Source organism: Haliaeetus leucocephalus, unplaced genomic scaffold (genome assembly GCF_000737465.1).
Source record: "Haliaeetus leucocephalus isolate CR32 unplaced genomic scaffold, Haliaeetus_leucocephalus-4.0 Scaffold944, whole genome shotgun sequence".
In the NCBI taxonomy this organism is placed as follows: domain Eukaryota; kingdom Metazoa; phylum Chordata; class Aves; order Accipitriformes; family Accipitridae; genus Haliaeetus; species Haliaeetus leucocephalus.
The window spans coordinates 2,126,609-2,150,855 of record NW_010973380.1 but is presented as its reverse complement, the minus strand read 5'-3'; the positions used below and the strand labels follow the sequence as shown (position 1 = coordinate 2,150,855).

The window sequence follows — 24,247 nt, the reverse complement described above, 5'->3', positions numbered from 1 at the left end:
ACAGGCAACAGATGGGTGGAACAACAAAAGCTTTTCTTTCTCTCCATCCTCAAGGCCTGATCCTTTGAATTCAAAGCCACTTTGGGGCACTCAGCAGCACTGTGGGTGCAGGCTGTGTGCAGCTCTCTGGTAGATTAATTTTTTCCAAAGCTGAGCTAAAGAAAAAGAAATTTTCTTCAGAGCCCTAAGTCTCAGCATGCTTCATGCATCTCCTCTGCACAGAAACACTACCTAGTAAGCACATTTCAAGTTAAACTGCCATAAACTTGCCATTAATCTGAATATTTCAACCAGGAAATGTCCTCTTATAAGAAAGTGTTAATAAGCAAATTTGGGAACAGGCTTATATTTATATGTCATCAAGCACTTTGTTTCACACCTGCTTTAAAAGGCACAGTGTCACCTGAAAGTACACCAGGAATCGACACTTACTGATTTTCCATAAACTATTTCCTTTATACTCAGGGTTCTCCTAGTTCCAGGAACAAGTCTGTGTGTATACATGCTGTCATTGGTACATATATTTGCGGTACATGGAGTTCAGACTCTCAATCACCAACATCAGGTAACAGATTGAAAGCATAAAGTGAGGTGGTGAACCCAAGCAAAACATTGTTCCTCCTCTCTGCCTGTGTGTAAGCTGGTGATAGCTGAACTTCTCTGCTCCCTGGAATAGGTGAAGACAGTTGAATACTGATCAATATAAATACTACAAAACTGTTGCACTCTTCTCTTTGAAAAAGAAATTCGCTTATTTATTTTCTTATGTGTCACTCTATTTCCCAATCAGTGAATACAAGACAACTGTTCAGGCTTTAGAAATCACCCCTCCTGTGAAGCCATAACGCTTCTCTGTCATGAGCACTCGTGCTTGCAATGCCTGAGTGAAGGGCACCTTCCTGAGTGAAGGACACCATGTATGCTCTCTCGAAATCAGATTTTTTAAAGAAAAAATCCAAATTGCCATGGAGTCCTGTGTGAAAATGTTCCTGCTTAAAATGTCAAGACACCCCTCTTCGGATCCCAGGACAGCTGGGAAAGCAGCTCCTCAGCATTCCTCTGAAAGCCACATGGACTGCCTGTAGCACAAAACCTTCATCATCCTGTAACTGGTAAAAATTACAGAAAGTAAGAAGTTCTGGGAATAAAAAACTGTCCATAAAGGGGGAAGATGATTTGCCCCATTCACCAGATCCTTTCACAAAGCTCCAGGAATGCTGCTGAATCCTCAAAGGAAAAGGGAAGGAAGACTCAGGCTCCAAATGTGTTCCTGCGGCAGCAGCTCAGACCATATTGCTTATGTTGTCCTATACTGACATCTCACCACGTACGTCCACAGGGTCAATGCCTACGCTAGTGTCAATGTTATACTGCAGGAAAGGTCTTAGGGCCAAATCTGTTGTCTGGCTTGTTGACTCATTGCTACACTATCTTCTTGGCTGATCCTGTATGCCTAGTATGGGGACTCGGTCTCCTTTGGAATCTGCCTGCCAGTCCTACACTGCTATGGTGGGCACAAGGGACACCAATAACATCACAGCTTGGCACAGCTCCTCTTGGAAGGATTATTCACTTTCTTCTCCAGGCTTCTAGGCCACAAAGAGGAATCACAGGCCAAGCAGACTTCCCCCTACCGAGCTCACCATATTCTTGTTCCACACTAAGTCTATAGGCTCTCAATCTTCTTGTGGCCCGGGCAAGCATCAGTCACTCTCTCTTCCCTAGGCCCAGTTTCTAAGCACAGGCTCATCATGGTTTGCTCTGCAGTGGGTCTCCAGAGCAAAACTACTCCATGTGCAAGCACAGCAACTGCATGAGGGTGCACAGGCTAGAGATGTCAAAATGCTTAGCTTCAAAGTGATGGCTGGAGGGGACCAGAAGAGCCCTTAATGTGCTTTTTGCCAGCTACAGCTTACACAGGCCATAGGACAAAACATTACACTGCCCTGCTAGGATTATTTAAAGCTCTTGGAGATAGCAGCAAAGGACAGCCCATTTCATGGCACAGACTTTCTAATCAGATCTCAAGCTGGTTTATGAATCAGAAAGCTCAGAGAGCGTTTGCAGTAGTAGACATGAGCAAGCCTTGCTGTTCTTTTGAGAAATCTTTCACCCAGAGATGTGCAGGACAGACACTACAGCTCTGCAGACTTGCAAGGTTAATTTACTGCTGTTCTTCTCAGATGCAGCTGAGCATGCGGGAATGGACACACTCCACAGCTTCAGAGCAAACGTTAGCAATACGTCTCTGAATCTGGTGCCTCTGCTAGGCTCTGTCTCATTTATAAATGTAGTGGTTCTTGTTTTAAATACCAGACAAATCACACAGGTCTTAGGCTAAAAAGGAAAGGAGAGAAATGCGATTGCTCTAACTAGAAGCTGACAAACTTTTGGGATACAAAGGTTTGTAATATAAGGCATATAAACTGGGAAATACATGCACAAATATATAGGCACATATATAAATGAATCTGGAAAAAGCTTACAGTGAGCTCACTTATGTTCATACTGTTCAGAGTGAAAAAGAATGAGATACTTGAATAGTCTGTGCCTCACCACTTTTTAATTCCTTTCAAGGTGTGCTCACAAGAAGCTGAAACTCAGCTCCAAATACTTAAATTAGGAGACCTTTAAGGAAAGGAAAATCTTTTTGTTTGTATGAACAGCACATCACACAAAGGTCTGCTTTTCCAGAGCAGTTAAGTTAGGGCTCTTCCTCCTTCAATTTAGTGTTCCTTTCTAATTACAAACAGCAGTCATCGAATATGGGCAATGGGAAATAAATATGGATCTTTATTTTTAATGCTAAGAAATTAAAGTCTAATTATGAACAACCCCAATAGGGAGATAATGAAGCACAGTGGGCAAATATATCCATATTCCAGAGACAGAAAAAAATACGCACATACCAAATAAGGGAAAAAATCATTCACTACAGCATGTGAAGGTACCTTATCAATACTGTTTCCATTGAAACTAACCAAGACTCCCATGGCCAAGAGCTGTTTTGCAAAAGGGTAAGCACACAAAAGATCCTGTGTGTTGAGAAAAATTGAGACATCCTATATATTTTATATCATAAGGAAATTATCTGTGTCTCACGAACCTCTGAGAACAGCAGGCATGGGGCTTCAAACTGTTCTGTTTGTCCCTAACTTTACCCTATTTCTCTCCCACTTCCATTATCCTGTTTGTCTTAGAAATTTTTTCAGCTGTAAATGGTTGGAGACCAGGAATATCATCTGTTTGCCCTGTTCCTAATAGTCTTCCTTACACATCTGCAGCTGGCCACCATTAGAGCCATAACCCTGAGCTGAGACAACCTTTTGTCTGATTTGGTATAGACAGTCCTATGATCTAGAGGCAATTACATAGAAGGAAGGACACATATTGGAATCAGGAATGCTATAAGTAAAAGCACATTGAAGGTACAACTTCTTAAGCCTGCTTCATATTATGAACTGTGTGCATACATCATCAAACACCGCTCAGTATTTCAAACTGGATATTAAGACACGCATAAAGACTGTATCACCCAAGTCTGAAGTGCAAAACTCCGTTTACCTGTTTTCGTCTCCAAATACCGAAATTGCTGGAATTATGGTCTGCAGGAAAGCTGGTTTTACATCAGCCTTGGACCTCCCCTACCATAGACTTCACAGGATCTGTTCACCCTCCTCCTGTCTCTGCAGGACACTGCAAGAACAGGATTTGCTTGGTTGAGAGAGCACCCTGTGAATGTTCTTGCAGAGATGGCATAGAACTAGCTATGCAGTCTTGCTCTGCCAGGGGTGTTCTTGCTTGGGCTGGGAGAATTATGAGAGGCTGTACAGATTAAACTGCAATGGAGAGATTGTCTTCTGGACATCCTCCTACCTGCTGCCCCGAAACTCACCTTTCTCCCTGCCTACCTCTGCCTCTGTCAGTACATGCAACTCCCTACACAGTTAGAAAGGTGGAATTGGTGTAACAAGTATTTCTACAGAAAATATTGGAACTATATTTTTCATAGTCTTCTAGTGAAATTCAGCAGTTGGAAAAAAAGGAGGAAAGTCCTATGTAGCCACAAGCCATTAACTACAAATTATTAGCCAAATATTTAATTATTCTCTAATAAGGAGGAGTTGGAAATTACAAGCTAGTTAATCACAGCTTCATTGCTTGTGTTTATGTTTTGCTTTAGGCAATCATTTAATCCTTCTTTCTCAGTTACCTTATCTGGAAAATGTGGTAATACATTACTCACAAGCAGGCTGGGATAGTGAATTAGGCTGTTGTTTATTGCAGGGAGTGCCACAACGTGCTGTAGAAGTATTAGGAATGGTTATTATGTGAAAGAGAGGACTACTCAGAAAATGGTTTCTTTGCTCTGAATTATCTCTTAGCATGAAAGAGTCAGGACAACCTAGGGCCCATATTTATCAAGCACTCTGGCACTGTTCTCAGTGGAATCAAGTGTGACACAAAATCCTTCAAACTGTTAACAAGACATCTTTCTTCTGCAGGATCCCTAAGAGGTCAATGAGAAGCGTTGGAAGATTTCTGTGCAAGGGTAATGTGACGTATCTGAAGGAAGTTAGCTAAAAGAGCAACAAGAAAAGCAGCCGATGGAAAATGCACTCAAGTATGTACAAATTTGTGTCACTGGCATAGTAATGCAAATGGAAGTTTGGAGGTAGTCTGAGCTGGTTGTTGCTGTCTTTAGAGTGACAGATAAACTACGGTCAATGCAAAACCCCTGCATGGTAGGCAAGTGAATGGCAAGCCTGAGACGGAGGTCAGAAAAGCACTTTGGAGGCCTCTGTTGGACACAACCAGCTTTACCCCCCTGCCAGAAAAACCTACAAAGAAAGTACTCTTCACTGGCTTTATAGAAAATCAGTTCATTGTAGTTAAAACTGCTCTTGGAAGTGATTTGATTAATCTGTCTGCCTTTGCCTGAAATGGATGAGGAGCACTCCAAGTCCCTGTTCTGCTAGTTCAGACATTGGGCCAGGAACCCTGAGGAGAAGGCCAGAGAGCAAATACCATCTTAACCCAGGACAGCTACTTTTGTAGTGCCTGTCCAACAGCTGGCTGCATCACCAACTTATTATATCCGTGACATGTCTAAAATGAATGGGGCTCATGAGATAGCTAAACAGATTAGGGGATAACTACACTCAGGAAACACTTTATGATGGAACAAATGTTAGCTTGTGCTATCTATCACATTAACACAGCTTAGCTATAAAGGCTATTTCAAAGCATGTACATTGAGGTCAATCTCAAGCCTTATGTCAAAGTTCAGTCATCTTCTGATCAAAGGGAGAGTTGACCAACAGCAGGTATTTAAATGTGTTACTGTTGTCCCATTACAAAGTTGTGTTCTCCATCATGGTTGATAAGGTACATTCTAGAGTAACATCACTCATTTAACCAATCGTACTTTGTTCAGTGGTGCATCTCTAAGCAGGAAAGGTTCCCTGTAAGCATTTGAAGAATCAAAGTCTAATACTGTTTTTCTGGTGTGCTCCTGCAAATGGGATTTCTCAAAATCTCTTTTCTGACCAAGGTTTATGAAGCTAATCTAACTTTTCTGTTCCTCCTCCTTTACTGGAGACAATGTGCTATCCTAACTGTCCCACTTAATAGGTGAAGCAAAGCCTAATGTTCTTCCTTAGTTTGCTGATTCAGGGTCAGTTTCTCAAAACAAATCACAGCTTCTGGGGCCCTGTGCCATCAGAAGCATAGCTGTTAGTTCATCAGTAACACTGAAAGTCTTTCTGGCATGCATTTTACAGCCTTCATGGCTTTTTTTGAAGAGCAACCTCCATGACTTTTGACATGTTGGGTAAGAGGGGGTGGATGCAAAGGTAAACAATCAAACTGTGGGAGTTGCCAAATCAAACCCAGGGATGCCTGGCAGGGAGGTGAGTGAGGCAGAACAACTGTTCTGGGGCAACACTCAGAGCAGAGAGGTCTCTCTTACTCTGAGGCTTCAGCCTATCTGGAAGGAACTGTTTTTATCCTTCATCCTAACAGCCATTAGAAAATAAGTCTGCTTTGGTACAAAACGGACTATGCTCAGAACTGTCTATTACCATGGCATTAGTTTTTCTCTCATTCTTTTGCATTAATATGGAGAAAAGAATTGTACTGAAAGCATAAAACATTGATCATTGCTGTCAACTTTGTAAACATTTTCACAATGTTTGTCTCCTTTGCCACTGTGTTTCTCCGAGATTTTCTGTATGTGAATAGAAGCTTTAACTTTTTTACTGCGTTTCGGGGCTGGATTTGGCTCTGATATGAACCAAGCAAAAGGGTCTGTTCAGCCATTTCTCATCACATAATCCCTTTTCTGTTCCTTTTCCACCCCATTTCCAGTATTTTGACCTCAGGGTGACAATTAACAGTAAGTGTTAAAGAACATGTTCTTACATAAAGGCATGACACACACAACTTCTGAGGAACAATCTCAGCTTTAGGACTTGACTGCCACGAGACAAGTTAGAAATACAAAAGAACTTCCTGCTATGATAAAACAAGGTTAGCTAGTCTGATTTTCTGGCATAAACATTTAAAATTCATGAGTCTGTCCCTCCCAAAAAAAGAGAATCTGGCTCAAAAATAATGAGATAATAGAAGAAGTTGTTTGGAATTATTTTTATTTCCTTTCCTATTTTTTAGACTCTACAATAAATTCAGGTCATTTTCAATGTTTTATCTGTCATCATGAGACATCTTTTTTTCAGGAGCTGGGGCATTACGAGAAGCAGCAAGTGACGTTAATGCTCACATACACATACAAATCGTGGAAGTTAGCAACTGTGGGTAGGAATCCACAGCTCCTGATGGCACTAGCTTCTTCTGCTCACTCTGCAAATAAGGTCATCTGAATATTTTTAAAGAAGGTGACATTCTTCTTTTTCTTTTACTGCCTGGTATTTTTACATTATCATCTCATGTCAAATCTTTTTTTGACAAAAGCTGTTTCTGAAGAGTTTACCCTGTCTTTAACTGAAGGAGTCCATCTTTTGCATTTTTTTTAAAACGCAGTTTGGGTTTTTTTCCCCCAAGAGTTCATTCAGGCCTCAGATAAAGGCAACAGAAGTAACAAACAAGACACAGAATTTTAAGCAGCCTGGAAAAATCCCTTCTCTCAGTTAATTGAATAATCTTAGTTTTGATTGTATAATACTGCAACTGCCTGTTGGAACATTCCAGGAAATACAAGGAACACATAATGAAAGAAGAGAAAAAGAAGTTCTTTCTAGCTTTTTTTTTTTATTTAGCATATAAAAGCCCCAAAATGCAGAGTTTTCCCTCTTTTCCAAGTCACTTTTAAAGAGAAATTTCTGACCTTTAATCCTACAATTACAACATGTTGTTAACTTAAGGTGGTTTAACCATTTGAGGTAGGAAGCTCTCCTCTGAGTAGAAAAAGCAGAAAAGGCGATGCTTGTTAGGCTATGAAAGGAAACACAAAGAAAAGCGTTATCCTCAGGGAAGTTTCAAACTATGTATTGTTTATACTGCCCTCCTAGCACACCAGAGAAGCAACCTTAAGGCTTCTGAAACAGAAGGGCCCACGTATTTCCTTCCTCATAGTTTTGTGCCCTAGGCAGAAGCTGCAAGGCCTAGACTTCTCCCTTCTCAAAATCTGACAGTTCCCCAAATCCCTTTGTGAGCTGATTACATTACGGACTAGCAGGATTGAATGCTTTCTTAGCAAACTCTTTAGAACAGGCACTTTCTTTTTCCAAACTTCTGCATTCTATGTAAAGCAAAAATCTACGTGAAAGCACTTCACACAGGCCTTTTAAGTCTCAGATTCTCAGTGGGAACACTGCTGTTGTAGCATCCAACCCCTATTCTCCATAGATTGTTAATTTGCAGTGGTGTTATCCTGTTTCTTTGCTGCACTGCTACCACACGTGGCAGACGTGGCTAGATCCCAAAACAGTACGAGGTCTGCTTTACCACAGGCACAGGAATGTGCTACTACTCCCCAACAGCAACCTAACGCTGGGGGTCCACCCCATCATCAACCCCTATTTGCAAGTTCCCTGTCCCTGATCTTTTTATCATCGCTTTATTGAATTGTGGACCTGTTCTCTAACCACGTGCTAGATATCAGCAGGAAAAACTGATGAGTTCCTTAACTTCTCTGGGTCATGGCATTATCTTCCCTGAGCACGTCTGCCTCGGCGACATTTAACTGCTTTTCCCATCTCCAGCGCTGGCCGGACACATCACTTACTTGCTGTATGTAAGAAAACCACTGAAAGCTGACTTTCTCTGCAAGGTCCTGAAACATCTGCGCTGGCCTGTGGAGTAAGGAAAGCTCTTGTTCACATAAGTAACAGCACACACAGAGGACTGCATGGATCTGAGCAGCTGCCTGACAGGAATCTACACCTTCAACAGTCCTAACTGGATTACCTGCTTCAAGTATACCCCTTGAAGGCGACTGTTAGGAACCTGTTCCTCACTCCTGCCAACTCCTATGAACATTAGGCCACAGTCCCACCCTCTTCTTCATTGCCCTCTTTATACACTGGCGAGCCACTGGTTTGGTGGCTTTAAGCTGGACAAATGCATTGAAATCCTAAAGAACAAAAACCACTCTTTGCGTAACGACTGAGGAGTATCACAGCACGACCCCAGGACATGCAACACAGAGATTATTCTTATACTGATTTGCAATTTTCTTAGAGACACAGCTAGTAATTCGCTGTGCAGAGCCCACCACCAGGAGCGCGGGCAGCGTCCCACCGCCGCGCACCCCCTCAGCCCCCAGCTCCGAGGGCAGCTTTCGCCCTTCCCTCCCGGTGCCTGCAGCCCACCCTGCCGCCCAGGCCCCTTCTCCGCAGAGCGGGGCGCCGGGAAGGGCCGGGGCCGGCAGCCGCGCCCCTGCCAGCGACCTTTCGGCGGCCATTTCGCAGCGCCGCTCAGTCCCGCTCCCCTCAGCGCCGGGCGGACTCCGGGCGCCTCACGGCGGCGGGAGGGGCAGGGCAGGGGTCACCGCGCCCGCCGCCCCCAGGCCGCCACCGTCAGGGGAGCCGACGGCCGCCCATCGGTGCCCCTTCTCCTTCCTCCTCCGGGGCGGGGCGGGGAGCAGCGCTTGCGCGGTGGGGCCGGCGGCCGCCGAAAGTTTGGGGGCACGTGAGGCGCGGAGTGGGGCAGCTGTGGGGGCAACCCGTCCCGCAGACGCTTTGGGAGTCGCTGCCGCGCTCGGCCGCTGCCTCCCCGCCCTCGCCATGGCGCCCGCCGAGATCCTCAGCGGCAAGATAGTCTCCGCGTACGTAACCCGGGGCGGGCTGCTCGCCCGCCCGCTCTTCCTTCCCGCCGAGCGCCCGGCGCTGTGGAGCGCAGCGCGGGGGTTTCCCTCGGGCGGGGAAAGTCTGTGGGGAGCCGCGGTCGGGAACGAAACCGGTGCGGCTGGCGGGCTGGGGGGTGCCCCGGGGGACCGAGCCCTGCTGGCCGGGAGAATGGGGCTGTGGTGGCCTTTGCTCTGGGTCTGCCGGGACGAAGCAGGTTTGAAGACACCCTAAAGCTTTTCCGCTACGTTGCATTCAAACCTTACGTCTTCCTGACTGGGAAGAGTTGTTAAATGAAGGTGGTATTAAAGCTCTTCAGGAGAACCTAAAGTGCTGTCGTGGCTGCATTGCCCCCCAGAAACCCAGCGGTGCATCTGCTTTGGGTCTCGGTGGCCGCGTCCAGCATCAGCCCTGCAGAGCGGCTTGCGATTGCTCGCTCAGCATCTTTGCGCTGAGATGAGCGCCCAGGCAGGTGTGAAGTGGCCAGCTGACTTACAGTTTTTGTGTATTTATGCGGTGCTCTTGGGATGCTTTATGAGCAGGAGTCGGGAACCTGTCTGTGCTTTGGGTACGGTCTCTGTGTTCATACTGTACAGGCATTGGTCATCCCTTTTTAAAGCAAAATAAATTAATCCATGTATTGGATAATGTCATGATGAATGCTCACAGGAGTCCAGCTCTTTGAAAGGTTTGTCAGACCCTAAAAGAAAAGGCTTCCTTCTGCTTTTCAGCTTTTACTCAGCTGGCAAGCCCTGAGTATAGGTGACCCTGCATTGTATCTTTTTAGTTTGCTTATTTTTCCTACTTCTACTGTACATACACATCTGGCAAGAAAGCTAAACAAATGTCACTAACCCTAGGAAAATGCAGTGTTTAGCAAAGGGTAATGCTTTGTTGTGATACTCCGTGCAAATGGGGTTTGGTTAGGTAGGTTCGTTCTGTACCTTCTCTCTATAACCAGGGGATTTGGACAGAAAGTGTAAATTTGAAATGGTCCTAAGAAATCTCTGAAAAGTTGTTAGACCCGATGTTATGTATTGCTGCATATGACGCATCTACAGCCAACGACAGTGGAGCATTTCTGTCTGAGAAGTAGGCCTAATGTGTCTTGAATTTCAATATCCATGACGAAAGGCTCCTCGCATATTTTTTACCTGGTAATTTTTGGGCCGGTACCACTTAGGTATTGCAGTCTCGTGTGCTTCACTACACCTTATGCTTTTGGCAGTCTTGAAGCCAGCGCACTCTGCATGCCATATATGTAGTGCTGGTGGTACGTGGTCATCTGCCTACTGCAAGGCTTCCTTTTTCTGGCATAGAAAGTGCCCCTAAGGCGTAGTAGATCCTTTCAAGCTATATGTTTATTGCAATTTTAGAGTGACTAGAAATCTCAAAGGATGCTAGCTTGAGTACAGTGAATGTGTTTAGGAGGAATTCTGAGCATTCACCTTAAAAATTCGAGGTTCCTTTGCAGTGCATATTTTGTTTCTTTCTTTCAGTTTATAGATACAGTGGTGGCTTTTTTTTTTGTTTCTGTTTTCTGTATTACATCGGCAGCTGTTTTCAGAGATGAGGACCTTTGTGATGTTGTGCAAATACCTGGGAAGACGCATAAGCTTTTAATAGACACATACAGGAGAAAGGATTACTTGGTTTCCAGCACATCTCCAAGATGTTTGGCTGAAACCCATTTTTCAAAGGCCTCAAATCTTGACCCGAAGACAACATGAAATGGAAACGTAATTGCAGCTGTACAGCTGCCCTCCTTCAGTTGGTTTATTTCTGCTGTATTTATGTCCAGTATAGCAAACCCATCGTGTGCTCTCCAGGAATGGGCCTTACATAGTTCTGATTTTTCCTAGCAGAGTACTTGAAGGAGGTAGAAGGAAATGGGCTCTCTGCCCTGCAGATACCTGTCCCTTTCTTCCAGATCCTCTAGAGAAGTGCTGGTCCAGAGGATTCTCCTTGTCTAGAGTCTGCCCCCAGGCCAAGAGTCTGGCAGCAGAAGCAGTGATAGGCATGTGTTTTTTTCTAGGAATTTTCAACTGAATTGCCTGTTGCAGAAAGGGAGAGTTTCTGACTTGACTCAATTGCAGTATTTCAGTTACTGTCTTTCAGGGGGCTTTTTTTCTTATTTTATCCTTTAATTGAGAAAACTGTTTGTAAGTCAAATATTAACAGGTGAGGTGAATCAATCAAGTAGTATTACAGCTACATGATTCTGAGTTTCTGTGAGTGTTTTAAATCAAAACTCCTAAGTTTTGTGAACTTCTCCTGCCACCAAGCACCCCTTTGCCAAAGGGAGGTGAAAAAAATACCTAATTCAGAGTCATGTCAGTTATTTAAACAAAAATCAGGTAGATAGTGGCATTCTTATTTTTGTGAAACATGTACAGAGAATAAATACTTTGAGAGAGAACTTCCTTGTCTCTACAAATAAGGAAAACTTGATGAGGAGATAAAGCTAGCTCACACCTAGAAAGTGAACTCAGTGGTCCAGTACTGCTCAGCACCACCAAGCAGGCCCAAATATGAGCAAGAACCCCTTGTGTTAGGTGCTGTACAGACACAGAATTAAAAAAATGGGACTCTGCTCCAAAGAGGTTACAGGCTAGGAGAAAACATTGTCTGGTGGACAGCAGGGCCACAGTGCTGTCATCTGTGTGCATCAGCACCAGGTTACATGGAAAGGGGGAGTCCTAAGGGAAAGAACCTGTAGGGGGTTGCCATGTCCCCTTTGTGGAAGGAAGAAAATCTCAATATCTGTATTTGTGAATACAGACCATTGTAGATGTAGCCTAGAGTATTGTCTGGAGTGCTTGCAGCCCCACAGAGGTGGATTGAGTCCTTATCTGTTTCTCTTACATTTTCCTCTGATTAAATCACCTGATAGTTGGGTGTTGTATGTGTTATCGGTTTTGGGATGCAGACCTGATTGGTGTGACTGATGTTGCAGCATGGGAAGCTGGTCATGACAGTTCGTGGTATTTTAATTAATGTTTGGGGGAAACTCTTCTGTGTAAATTTTAAAGACTCAGCTTTATGTGAAACTTAAACTCTCTTATTCTGTTGGCAGCCAGCCACATTTGAGATGTTCCTCAAATGCTGCCTATCCCATCCCCTACAATGATTGCTTCTTCAGCTCAGCCATTTTGTGGCCCTCATTGGACTAGCATTCTGGACATGACAAAAAAGCCTATAAAAAAGCAAAAGTATCTTCATGTATTTATCTGGCCTCAAGAGTCCTCGGACAAGCATTTGAGCTGACACAACTGAAAGAGTGGTTAAAAACTATGGAAGTGTGGAAGTGGTAGAAAGAAGCAAGTAATTCCCCTATGAGATAATGACAGTGTGCCAGGATCGTGCAGTGGTATGGCAGGAGACTTACGAACAGATTCCAGCTCTGTTCTCTAAACAGTGTCTTCCATCAACTGGAACCATCAGTCAAATTACCAGCAGCATTCAGATAGACTTTACCAAGGCAGTTCCCATTCCAGTGCCACTCCATTGGGACAGCCAACCTGTGACTCTCCCCAGGAGAGACTCCTTTCTGTCTCTTCTTTGGGGTGCCAGTAGGATGTTCTGTGGCATGCTTGCTTGTAGCCTCTTCACAGTATTTGAAGATAAAGCAGTTGTCCTGCTAGCTAGGACATGGTGCCGGGGAGGTTTGCAGTGTGGAGAGACAAGCTTCCCCTTCTCCAGTTTCGTTTCTTTTCTTCTCATGCGGGCAACAGAAAGTGAGCAGTGGCAGTGCTGCATGCTCTAAGGAGGAATGGCTACAGGGACCACAGCCCTGACCAAGATGGTGCAGGACCTGGGGAGGACCATGAGCCATTTCTGGAGGGCTGCAGCAAGAGCACTTCTGTTGCAGGTTTCTGAAACTTTTGGGAAATCTGTGATCCAGGCAGTGAGGCCAAACCCTCCTCTTTGGGGGCAGACCTCTTCTAGAGCATCATTGTCTCTGAAGGAGGTGTTTGCCAGTTCATACATTTGGCAATAGTCACATAGGCCCAGGGCCCTATTACCCAGAGAAGGGACAGAAACACAGCCTGAAGTCATCTTCAGTATGGTGACGTGTATGCTCGCACCACAGCCACCCCAGCCGTTGCGTGTATATAATCACATAGGGGTAGTGGTGGGGTCTGCCTGAGGAGGCACTAGCATGGGAGCTGTGCATCTCTCTCCATTTACAACAGAGCTGGAGGAGTGTGGTTTGTCCTCTGCTGTTCTGGGAAATTCACTTAATTTAAATTCAGCCACTGTTGCAGTCTAGAGAAAGAAAGGCTAGCAGTTGTTTTTTTTTAATGTTTGGAGGTGGCTTTTGCACTGTGTGCTTAGAGCCATGTGCTGTCCTTAACCTGTGTGGACCCTGGACCCTTGTTTGCAGTATGAGTTTGTTTGTGGAAGAGCATGTGGGCACAGGAGGGATCTTAGCGTCAGAGGGGAGGCTTTTGGAGGAACAGCCATGGACAATTGCAAATTTATGTTTGAAGACTTCAAAGTGTTTTCATACGGCAAATAAAAATGTTGTTAATTTATCAACATGAACTTTTATCTTTGTGAAGACCTGAAGTCCACAATAGAATTTTGCAAACTGTATCACTAAATAGCTGCTAGCTTCAAAGATTATTTTGTATTTTTAAGTCTGCAGAGATAAAACAAGGAATATTTTTTTTCCTTACTTTTCTCTCAGACCTTTGCACCTGTGGCTTTTGTGGTAACTAGAGAGCAGTGGTACATAACACTAGGTGGCTGTCTAAGAAGTGATTTCTTGATTCAAGGCTCCTAAAGCAAATCAGCTCTGGCAGCACCACTTTATGTGTTTGTGCATGCTACCTTTCTTCAGTAACTGAAGGGGAAGTGAGCTAGCGCCTAATTACAGAAAATGACAGCATCGTAATATGTGAACAGTCATGGCTGCTGGGGGTGAAAGCACGCCACAGCCCTGCCTCACAGAGGAAAACTAGACCCTTGGGTGGGCCTGTTTCTCCTCCACTGAGAAGACTGGATTAAAATTAGAACCCAGAGCTGAGACCCTTTCCAGTTCACTGTCCCTTCGGAGGGCTTTACCGCATCATAAATTATGATACGTTTGTTTGCATTTCTTTTTTTTGCTAGCCACAAACCAGTGCTGTGCTTTTCTTACCGGAACACTGGAGGCTGTTCTCAGAAATAGCTCCCTCAAAGAGCTGGCCTGCAGCACCCGCTCAGAGGTCGTGCACAGTGGTGACGCTTCTTGAGATCACTGTGTTGTTACGGGCTGCTCGTGAGCTCAGGGCCTGTTGTGTCTGCAGCAGTAGGTTTGGTGCCTTCTCTAGGGGCTTACAGCTGGAGCGAAAGGAGAGGCAGTTGGTGATTTTGCTATGCAGCAGATGAACTTCTGTCACTTCAGCATGAAGAATTGCTAGGACAAGGCTGATGAGTCCAGAAAACAGTGTCATAGCAGGCCAGACTTTGTGTCAAGTCTTTTACAGAGGTAATAGCTAAAGGAAGCCTAGGAACTACTATTTCTTAAGTAAAATTGCAAACAAGTTATTTAACCGAAGCTTGTTAAGAGACTTTGAACAGCTTGGCCAGATGCAAACACCTATAAATACTCTGAACCTGCTCTTCAGGTGCAGCAGAGCTCTGACCATGTGATTCAGGGGGCACCAGGAGAGATGCATGATTCGGGATGGAGCAGCAGGCTGTGTGATTCCCCAAGATGGGACTTAGAACAGCCTCAGGGCTGCTTCTGGCTGGGCCAGCTACAACTGTCCTCTGGGATCAGAGCTGCTGAGTTGCAGCAGAGCCATGTGCTGCTTCCATTTCCCTTTCTTCTTGCCTCTGGCATTTCTGATTTGGAGCTCATATTTGCAGGGTAGAGTTGGCTTCACCGGCTATCTGTCATCCTGCAATTTCCCTATATGGCAGGAATTGCAGCCTCCCAGCTGGCATCAGCTACTTACTCTGTCCTCATACACTTGCTGTTTGAATTTTTAATGAACTGGCACCAACAGCATCTCCTCCAGTCTTGGGAAGTCTGGTTCCACTCGGGAAGTAGCAGACCTTGTGATACTGATTTGAGGGTAGAGGAGCACAAGGAGACCACAAGGAGACCATCTGTGTTTTAAACGGTAAGGCATTTGGAGCAGGGCAGATTTGCTAAACGTGATAGTAGCATCTTCTCATCTCTTTGAGAATAGTGGGTGGGACACAGGCTGGAGATCACATGGAGGAGGACAGACCTGTCAAGCCTCTAGTGTCCTGTGAGGTTTGCTTACCTGGCTTTTGCCTCTTGAGTATCTCCTACATGTGCAGTGAAGTGCCACAGCCTCCTTCCGTGGAGGGAAGATGCCCATCAGATGGGCATGAATGGCCAGTTCTTCTCTCTGAATCCCAAATGCCTCTGGTGAGGAGACAGAGCAGTGGTGCTGGGGCTGCACCCAGGCTTTTGGCAGAATTTCAAATTTGAAAGAGTATGTTGGGCCTGCCACCAGGACCTCTTCCTCACCACCTTCCCTGGTGAAGGATCATGCATGTGAGGCCAGACAGTGATGGAGAAATTAGAGAGGGTTGCAAGGCTGGGGAGGGCGGTGACTGGCTTTTGAGCTGTCTGTGGCTAATTTATCAGTGATGGCTACTCGTTATCTCTAAAACATTGCATAGTAAACTCAATATGAGTTCACAACTGGGCTAGATTAACTAATAAGTGAATCCTGTCATGCCTCTGTTTCAAAGATTTGTTTTAATAATTGTATCCTTAAAGTTGTCTTCACTGAAGAGTTAGTTGATCTGAGCTGTGTACCAGGGTTTAGCTAATTTTCCTCACTGCTTCACCTCTGTCCACCTCCCATTCTCCTTCCTGCTCCCGTGGAGAAATCTTTGCCTTGTTTGGAATCTGGGACTGGGGGCATTTTCTTGCATGCGTGTTGGCAAGCACAGAAGCAGACTGGAGGCAGGAAGGTGAGTTAGGACTGCAGCCTACCCAGCCTGGGTTAGGCCAAGCAGGCAGGAAATAGAAGCATGTAGTAATGACCAACTGTAGAAGGGGTATATCTTTGGGTACCTCCTGTTTGTTTAGCAATTTTCCAGGGTTTTACCATTGTAGGTACATTATCCTTTACCAAGACAGCATGTGTGACCGTATTGACTGGTGCCTGTGGAAGACAGGTAGATTTGGTATGGCATATGTGGAAAGAGGCTTTGCTTTTGAGTAGGGAATTTGAAATCCGAGGAGTTTCCATGCCATATTTTGTACTTTTTTTTTTACCCTTGTATCTTATGAGACTGTGAGGAGGAGGGTAAAGAAGCACAAAGTGGACTTTAAAAAAAGAAAAAGTTTGAATGAAACTTCCAAAGTGTCTTAGTGATTTATGGACATTAATCTTATCTGGAGATTGCTGGGACCTGTGTACTCCAGGCATAAGTATGTGCTTGCCAGTCTGCCCATCTGTCATCTTTTCAACTCCTGACTTATCACTGTATGAGAATTCAGGCCCTTGGTTAACTTCTACTTTGTTGGTTTTTTTTCCATCTTCAGAGAAGTGAGAGAGAGACTGAAGCAGCAAGTTGTTGAGATGAAAGAGAAATTTCCGGGATTCAGACCAGGACTTGCAATTTTGCAGGTATTGTTTTCTTTAATGACAACTATAGAAAATCTGTATTGCTTTGCAGTGGTAAGTACACAGCTGATCGATGTGCAAATGGTAACATGTTATAAGGCACAGAATAGCAGAGTTCCCTGTGAGATGGTAACACAGTTCTGTGATGTCTTTTCCCCAAGTACCTAGGCACAGAAACATTTTGGGGTTGATTCTTTTTTTTTTTTTTCTTTCATCAGACCCTTGCAGTTCTCTGAGCGTTATGATTGTGAAATGGTGAACAGGCTTCTTGCCTTTTAAGAGGAAGCAGTGCTTGTAGACTGTATTCCAAGTCTCTGCATTTGTGTGAGCCCAAAGCCTGTCAGCTTTCAGATATGTATTTGTACCAGAAATCTTTGAAATGGGGTGTTTATTAAGGGATTTGGTCTGCTGTTATGTCAGAATGTGGAGAGGCAAGGGTAAAAAAACAAAAAAAGCAACCGAAAACACCTTTGACCAAGAACACTTTGAGTGCAGGGAATGGAAGAAAATCCCATTGCTAAATTTGATGTCTGTCAGAAGTGTGAGTAAGTGCTAGAGTCTACACAGAAACTCTTGGGGAGGAGAAAAGGACTCATAAGTACAGGGTTTTGGCCTGTATTTGGCAGAATTAAAGTGGTGGGGTTTCTTTCCTTGCAGCTGTAAAAAATGGAAACTCTTTGTGCTTGGATCAGAAGGTGACTAGCAGTAGCAAGTGTCGTGTAGCAGGAAGGAACTGTGTGGCCACAAAGGATTGATGGACTGAACGTGGCTGCTTACAGAAGTGGCTTCTGTTCTTATTCAGTATTTTGGGCTCCTGAAGAGCAATTCTCATCTCTGGATTCCAGTGCTGAGACCACTATAGTATACAAAGACCATGCTCCTCTTCAATGCCAGGAACAAATTTGTTTGTGGTTTGGTTTTTTCTGGTTTTCTTTTCCATTAGCTTTAAGAAGATTATCTCTACAGAAGACTTGTCTTCAGGTGTTTAGAAGGAAGGAGGAAGGTGTTTTATTTAAAATCTAGTAAGGAATACTTTGATGGAAGCTGCTGAACTGCTGACCTTGTAAACTGTCTTCAAAAACTGCTGTCTTCTAGTGTTATTGGAATTTTTTCTTGGTTGGCCTGTGTTCTCTTCAATCCTGGGTTGTCTCAGAGTCCTTTACAACCTGTTTGCTCTTTGGCTCTCTGACACTTTTGTAAACCAGCAAATGGTCTGGGCTTGGAATTCTCCTAATACTGATATGCTCAGCTGTCTATTTTTCAGTTAAGTTAGGACAATTAGCTGTTTCTGATATGTAGCACCCCACACAACATGTGCTCTTTTCTTGGGAGGTATCTGGTGTCCTCTGAGCTCAAAGAGTAATTAGTTAATCTTTATTTTTTGTCTTGTAGTCAGTAATGTCCTCTTTTGCAGAATATATGTTGTCTGTTTGCTGACATCTGATGCCTGCTCTCTTTCTTCTTTTCTGCCCTGTATGAGGTATACCTTTTCCTAAACCCAGCAGACTTTAAAGGGGAGACAGCCCCTTTGTCTAACCCTTGGAAAGAAGAACTAATGTGTGCTGGGTGATCAGGTAATGCAGTCACCCCTGCAGCCTGTATTCTGGTGAGAACCAGGGATAGCTCCCAAGTACCAGGGAACAGGGTGCTTATCAGCTTTTCCTTACTTGTCCCTTATTTTCTTAAGGTTACAAGGAGTATTACCTTTAACAGAACATACTGGATGTTGCAGGTAATCTTCTGAAATACAATTGTACCGTAGTCACCCAGTACTGCCAAAAACTACAGGCGTTTGTTCCACTTGCTGCTTTCTCTGTGCACTGCTTTGTTCTTGTTTTGCTGGGGGTTTTTTTGGCAGGAAAATTCTCAAGGTACAAAACAGCAGTGGAAGAAATCTCTCCATCAGGGCATACATATGTGCATAAAATTAAGATTCCTGGGTATCAAAGAGGTCCAACTTTTCTGAAAGCCTTAATCAGATAATTGGATGTTATCGGCACCTGCTGATCATGTTAATTAGCTAGAGGTTTGACTTTCTCAGATGAGATAGCAGGCAGTATTTTCTGTTTTGGAGACCACTGTGTTTCTATTTTCAACAGGTGTAAATAGTGTTTATGCAGGAGATCAGACAACTTGTCTTTAGCTGCCTCTTACTTGAAAGGACACTTCCTGTTAACTCCAGCTACTTATAGCCTCTATCAGTGTGTTTTACAGTTATTCAAGAATACCTGTCTCCTTGGTGTAGCTCAAAGGAAGCCAAGGAAGCTAAGGGTTAAGCCCATCTCAGCTGGTGACTGGGTTTCTACACTGCAGCGTGACTCAACTGTCTTTTCAACCTTAGGTTGGAAATCGGGATGATTCAAACCTCTACATTAATATGAAGCTGAAGGCTGCTGCTGAGGTAATGCCCAAACTCTTAATATTTCTTTTTATCCTCCTACAGTAGGTCAAATCTGAGTATGAAAAAACAGATGCAAATCAAATAGTTTTGTCTAAGCTTTGCTCTTATTGGAGAAACCAATGTTGGCCTGAATTCCTTGTTATAAGGAAGTGGTATAGGTGTGTAACCTGACACTTAGCCAAGTGGGGTACTCCTGTAACAACAGTGGGGGTTGGTGCCACTTTTTGTGTGATCATCTCCTAGATTATGTGTGTCTGAAGTGCTGATGCTCTGTCTTTCCTTTCTGTGGCCATGCACTTACCTTCCCTGAATGTCTTGTACCTGCAGTTCCCTTGCATCTGTCACTGAGTGGTACGCTGCATGCTACAGCAGGGCCGAGAACGTAGATGAGTCCCTGTTTCCCTAGGTGATAGCTGGCATCTTCTCTGCTGGCATTTCAAGGCAGTATGCTGTCAAGCCCAGATGACCTTGTTCATGTCAGAAGGTGAATAGGACAGCTGAAGTATGGACCGGACCAATCTAAGCAAGCGAAGCACTCAGCTTTTTTCTTCTCTTTCATTGATGGTATTTCCAAATAATAGGACTGTAGCCACAGGAACAGGAGATAGACCTGGGAAATGTGACAGAATGTAGCTGTGGCTGGGCTGGACTGAGAGAATAGCCAGATCAATTCAGAAATCAGATCATTTGTTGGTATTCTCATTTGCAGATTGGGATCAGTGCCAATCACATAAAACTGCCAAACACAGCAACAGAAGCTGATGTAAGTAATACAGCCAATAATGAAAAAAATACATAATTTTGGTTTTGAGCTCAAGAGGTGAACTTATATTTGCCCTCTCATCTTATAAAAAAAGACTGCTTGTCCATAAATTTTAACTCATGAAAAAAAACCTGGAACCTGCTGAGATTATTTTATTTTTTAAAAGAAAACTAAACCACTACAATGTAAAATTTAGAGACTTTAACAGGTATCTTTCTAAAAATAAAAAATGTGAGTCATTTATACTCTTGGGTGGAAAAACTAAACATACTCTGTGTGTCTGCTAATCCAGATAGGATTGTGCTTTTTCCTTTGCATCAGTCATATTTCAGTTTAACGGCCATTAGGTTTTTGGTCTTTACTTGTTGTAGGTCCTCAAGTGCATTGCCTCTTTGAATGGAGACCCTGCTGTTCATGGCTTTATAGTGCAGCTGCCACTTGACTCTGATAAACCCATCAATACAGAAAAAATAACCAATGCTGTTGCACCTGAGAAGGATGTAGATGGGTAAACTGACTTCACCCCTGGAGAGCATGACAGCTACTCCAGAAAGAAACTTTTTTTTTTTTCTTTGGAATGGTGATCATGAGGCTGAGAGTCTTACTTGGCCTTTATTCTTTCAAAATACAGCCTAAGTAGCATCAATGCTGGGAAACTCTCTAGAGGTGACCTTGGAGACTGCTTTATTCCCTGTACACCAAAAGGATGCATGGAACTTATCAGGCAGACAGGTAAGGAGGTTGCCATCCATTATTCATTACTGCAGTAGTCTTCAATAAGAGGAGAAATTATGCACATTGCAAGGCTGTGCTTCACATTGAAACTTTTTTTGAGATGCCACATTTCATCTCTGCCTTTTCAGATAGTAAAAGAACTAGTTTTAAAATGGTCCTTCCTTCCTCCCTCCCAGCTCCAGTTTCCTATCACACACAGCCCAGAAGAAAAATAGTAGCCAGACTAGACTTAAACTGACCAAAAGACTCCAGACCCATTTGAGTTAATTCGTACTAGGATGCACAATGACCTATTTTTACTTTCTCCTAACTTTGTGATGCAGGCATCCAGGTTGCAGGGAAAAGAGCTGTAGTGATTGGTCGCAGTAAGATCGTTGGTGCTCCCATGCATGACTTGCTGCTCTGGAATCATGCAACGGTAACCGTTTGCCATTCAAAGACCTCGACGCTGGCTGAGGAGGTAAGGACAAAATTATTATTTTTTTTTTTCTTTGGGCAAGTGCTGAGAATTTAATCATCCCTTCCTAATCTTTATGTAGTGGCCTGCAAGACAGTATATGTTTTTGTTTTTTTCCAAAAAGGCCAGGTGGTCTTTTGCTTTAATGGCTGGGAAATGCTAGGCCAAATGTTTTCTCCAGTTGTTTTTTTCAGTCTATTTTCTGTGACTGGGAGTTGGTACCATTTTCTCTTTAGCAGTGAGAGTGACAGGAATAGCGTGTTGCTGTGCTGCCACCTACTTCGATTTTGTAGAGCAATCAACACTGCCAGGCTCTGTACGCAAGTATTAAAGCTGAAAAGGGGGTAGGTGTATTTGAATATAACTCACAGAGAAGATCAGAAACACGGCAATGCTTCATGGCATTGAGTTACTGTTCAATAAGACTGTCATTAGGTTTATTAACAATTGAAGTGCTAATTCTTAATGAAATCTTAAAAATAGTTTATCTCCCTTGAAGATTAAAAGAAAAAATTCCAAGGGATAGCAGCTTCCTAAGCAGACATGAATGAAGCAGTGCAAGAACTGATGAGAAGCTTTAGTCAGAGTCTCTAGCACCAGCTTTGTGACCAGATCTGTCAAATTTACTGAGTGCTGTGTGAATGAATATTAGTGCTGAATTACAATCAGCTTTCCCTGGAGTTGCATGTTACACAGTCCTGGACATAAAAACCGCAAGACAGTGCTGCCACAAGTGAAGTGCCGCTTAGACTTCTGTGCAGGGGTTGTTCTTGGCTGCTGTCTGATGAGTGCTGGGTATATTTCTAGCATTGAAAAGAGCAGCTGAATATGCAGGGATATTTGAAGGGAGGAAGATAAGAATATGCAAAGGCTTTAATTTTATCTAAAAGTAGTCTGTATGATCTACTTGGGAATCATGGAGAAGTTCAAAGGAGGTTGTGAAGTGTTGACTAGCAATAGTTCAGGGTAGGAGTGTGAAAATAAGCTATAATTTCTGGCTGCAGGGATTTATCCCTGCCAAGGAACTGCTAGCTACCTTTAATTGCTGACACCCTTCCATCCCTCCGATGGCAATGGGTGAGCACACAGTTTCACTGCAGTTGAAGCTGATCTAAGTTGCTGCTGAAGCAGCTCCTGCGTTCTTCCACTGCCGGTGTGATACAGAGGTGTTTATTTGGTTTTGTTTTTGTAGGTTGGTAAAGCTGATATCCTGGTGGTTGCAGCTGGTAAAGCTGAAATGGTAAAAGGTGAATGGATCAAACCTGGTGCAGTCGTAATAGACTGTGGAATTAACCATGTGCCAGGTGCGTGGGTAATGTATAAAGAGTGGGGATGTGTTTATTTGTATATAAATGCAGTTGCTAAGTAAGAACATGGATACTGTTTCCTTGGTGCTTCTAGTGGATGTGGACTTCTTCCTCTTTAAAGTCTGTCTTGGGTAATGATGACAACCTCTGAAGATGCCAGAATAAAAAAAACGGTTGGTCTGAAGTAATGTCCCAAAGCAGATCAGTGGCAGTTTTGTTTCTGCCTTCAATGAGGCTGATGATTACTAGATTAAAGAAGAGGCCTAGGAAATATTACAACAGAATATCCATGTAATTTGCCCTAACTACATAGTGAAGTCTTGCTGCTGTTGTCACTTATAAGCGCACAGCTTTGCTGTCATTGCTTTGCAGTTAGATCTGACTAAGCTGTTCTGTTTGAAATACATAAATGGCAAGCAGTCCCTTAAAGTAGTTGTGGATTTGTTGAACTGCAACATTAACTTCTTAGGCTTGAATGGCTGTTGTCTTGAAACAAAGCAGCTTCTGCAGGAGTATTGGTGACAGTGGCTCTGGCATAAAATGAAGTGCTTTAACAAAAGGATTTTAGGGTAGCATTTCACTTAGCTACACATTCCTTGTAAAGGAGGAACAGACAGTCTGGCAACTTCTGTTTTCATCTAATTTAAAATCCAAATTACAGATATTGAATGATATGGAAAATTAGTCACCATCCAACTATCTCTGTGCTACGCCCACAAGGCTTTTAAAAGGTAGTTTTCATAATTAATCAGTCATTTTGTTGCCATTATTTAATGGAATGTAAAGAAATTTCTGTTCAGCAGTCTTGTTCCTCAAAGATGACATTGAGTTGCATTTAAAAACATTAGTCCTTTGTCTAATTAAAATTAAAAAGTCATCTGCTGTTGCTGTTTGTTGCTTGATGTATTTGTGCCAAGCTACCCAAACTTGGGCAATTTGCCAAAACCCACAAGGTCACTGCTGATTTGCATGAAGCAGAATGGTTTGGAGGCTCCCCCACAAACATGTTGCAAATAAAACTACCATTGTGTTTCTGACATATGATGGTTATGACCTTTTTTTCAGGGTTGATGTGAATAGCATCTCTGAGGACACATCCCTGTTTCTCTGCAATTAGTCTGCCTTGGGCAGTGCCCTGAGATCTGAGCTTCTTGTACACCCAGCCTAGTCAATGTTGCATGGCAATACGCTTAATGGCGTTGTGAGACTTGCTAATCAGTGCTTGATAGAGTACCATGGCAGTTGTCAGATTTCAAAATGATGGATGCCACAGCCTTTTTTTTTCTGTGGTTTTCTGAAGCTGCTGAGTTTTCCTGCCTCTTTCTTCCCTTCTGATAGGTTGCAAAAAAGTTTTCAGATGAATCTTTTGGGAAATCAGTGCCAGAATTGTAGGAATTGCAATGCTACAGAAAGAATGGCAGCTAGTTTCCTAGCCTCTCCAGCTACATCACTGTACAGATAGAATATTGCTGCTGTGATGGTGCTTTGAATGTGACAGAGAGAGAAATAGCACAGTTGCCATACATCCTACCATAGCTGTAAGTGCACCCAGCTAGGTGCCTCCTAGGTGTAGATGTGAGTTGCAGCTGGGGGACATGGCAATCTCTGGATATGCCTACACTTTGCAAGTCAGGGTGCCCTGTATGGGCAAATCCCAATATGATTTGACATATCA

General features: G+C 43.6%; 1 protein-coding gene across 1 annotated transcript in view; it reads left to right on the top strand.

The window, feature by feature from the left end:
* The first annotated feature begins 9,245 nt into the window (after window positions 1-9,245).
* Window positions 9,246-24,247, top strand: part of MTHFD1 (methylenetetrahydrofolate dehydrogenase (NADP+ dependent) 1, methenyltetrahydrofolate cyclohydrolase, formyltetrahydrofolate synthetase) — a 41,350-nt gene continuing 26,348 nt past the window's right edge. Inside the window, exons 1-8 of the mRNA XM_010584143.1 lie at window positions 9,246-9,286; window positions 16,828-16,912; window positions 19,251-19,310; window positions 20,020-20,073; window positions 20,445-20,581; window positions 20,705-20,805; window positions 21,132-21,268; window positions 22,458-22,569. Of these exons, the coding sequence (XP_010582445.1) occupies window positions 9,246-9,286; window positions 16,828-16,912; window positions 19,251-19,310; window positions 20,020-20,073; window positions 20,445-20,581; window positions 20,705-20,805; window positions 21,132-21,268; window positions 22,458-22,569 (727 nt within the window). The remainder of the gene's footprint in view (window positions 9,287-16,827; window positions 16,913-19,250; window positions 19,311-20,019; window positions 20,074-20,444; window positions 20,582-20,704; window positions 20,806-21,131; window positions 21,269-22,457; window positions 22,570-24,247) is intronic.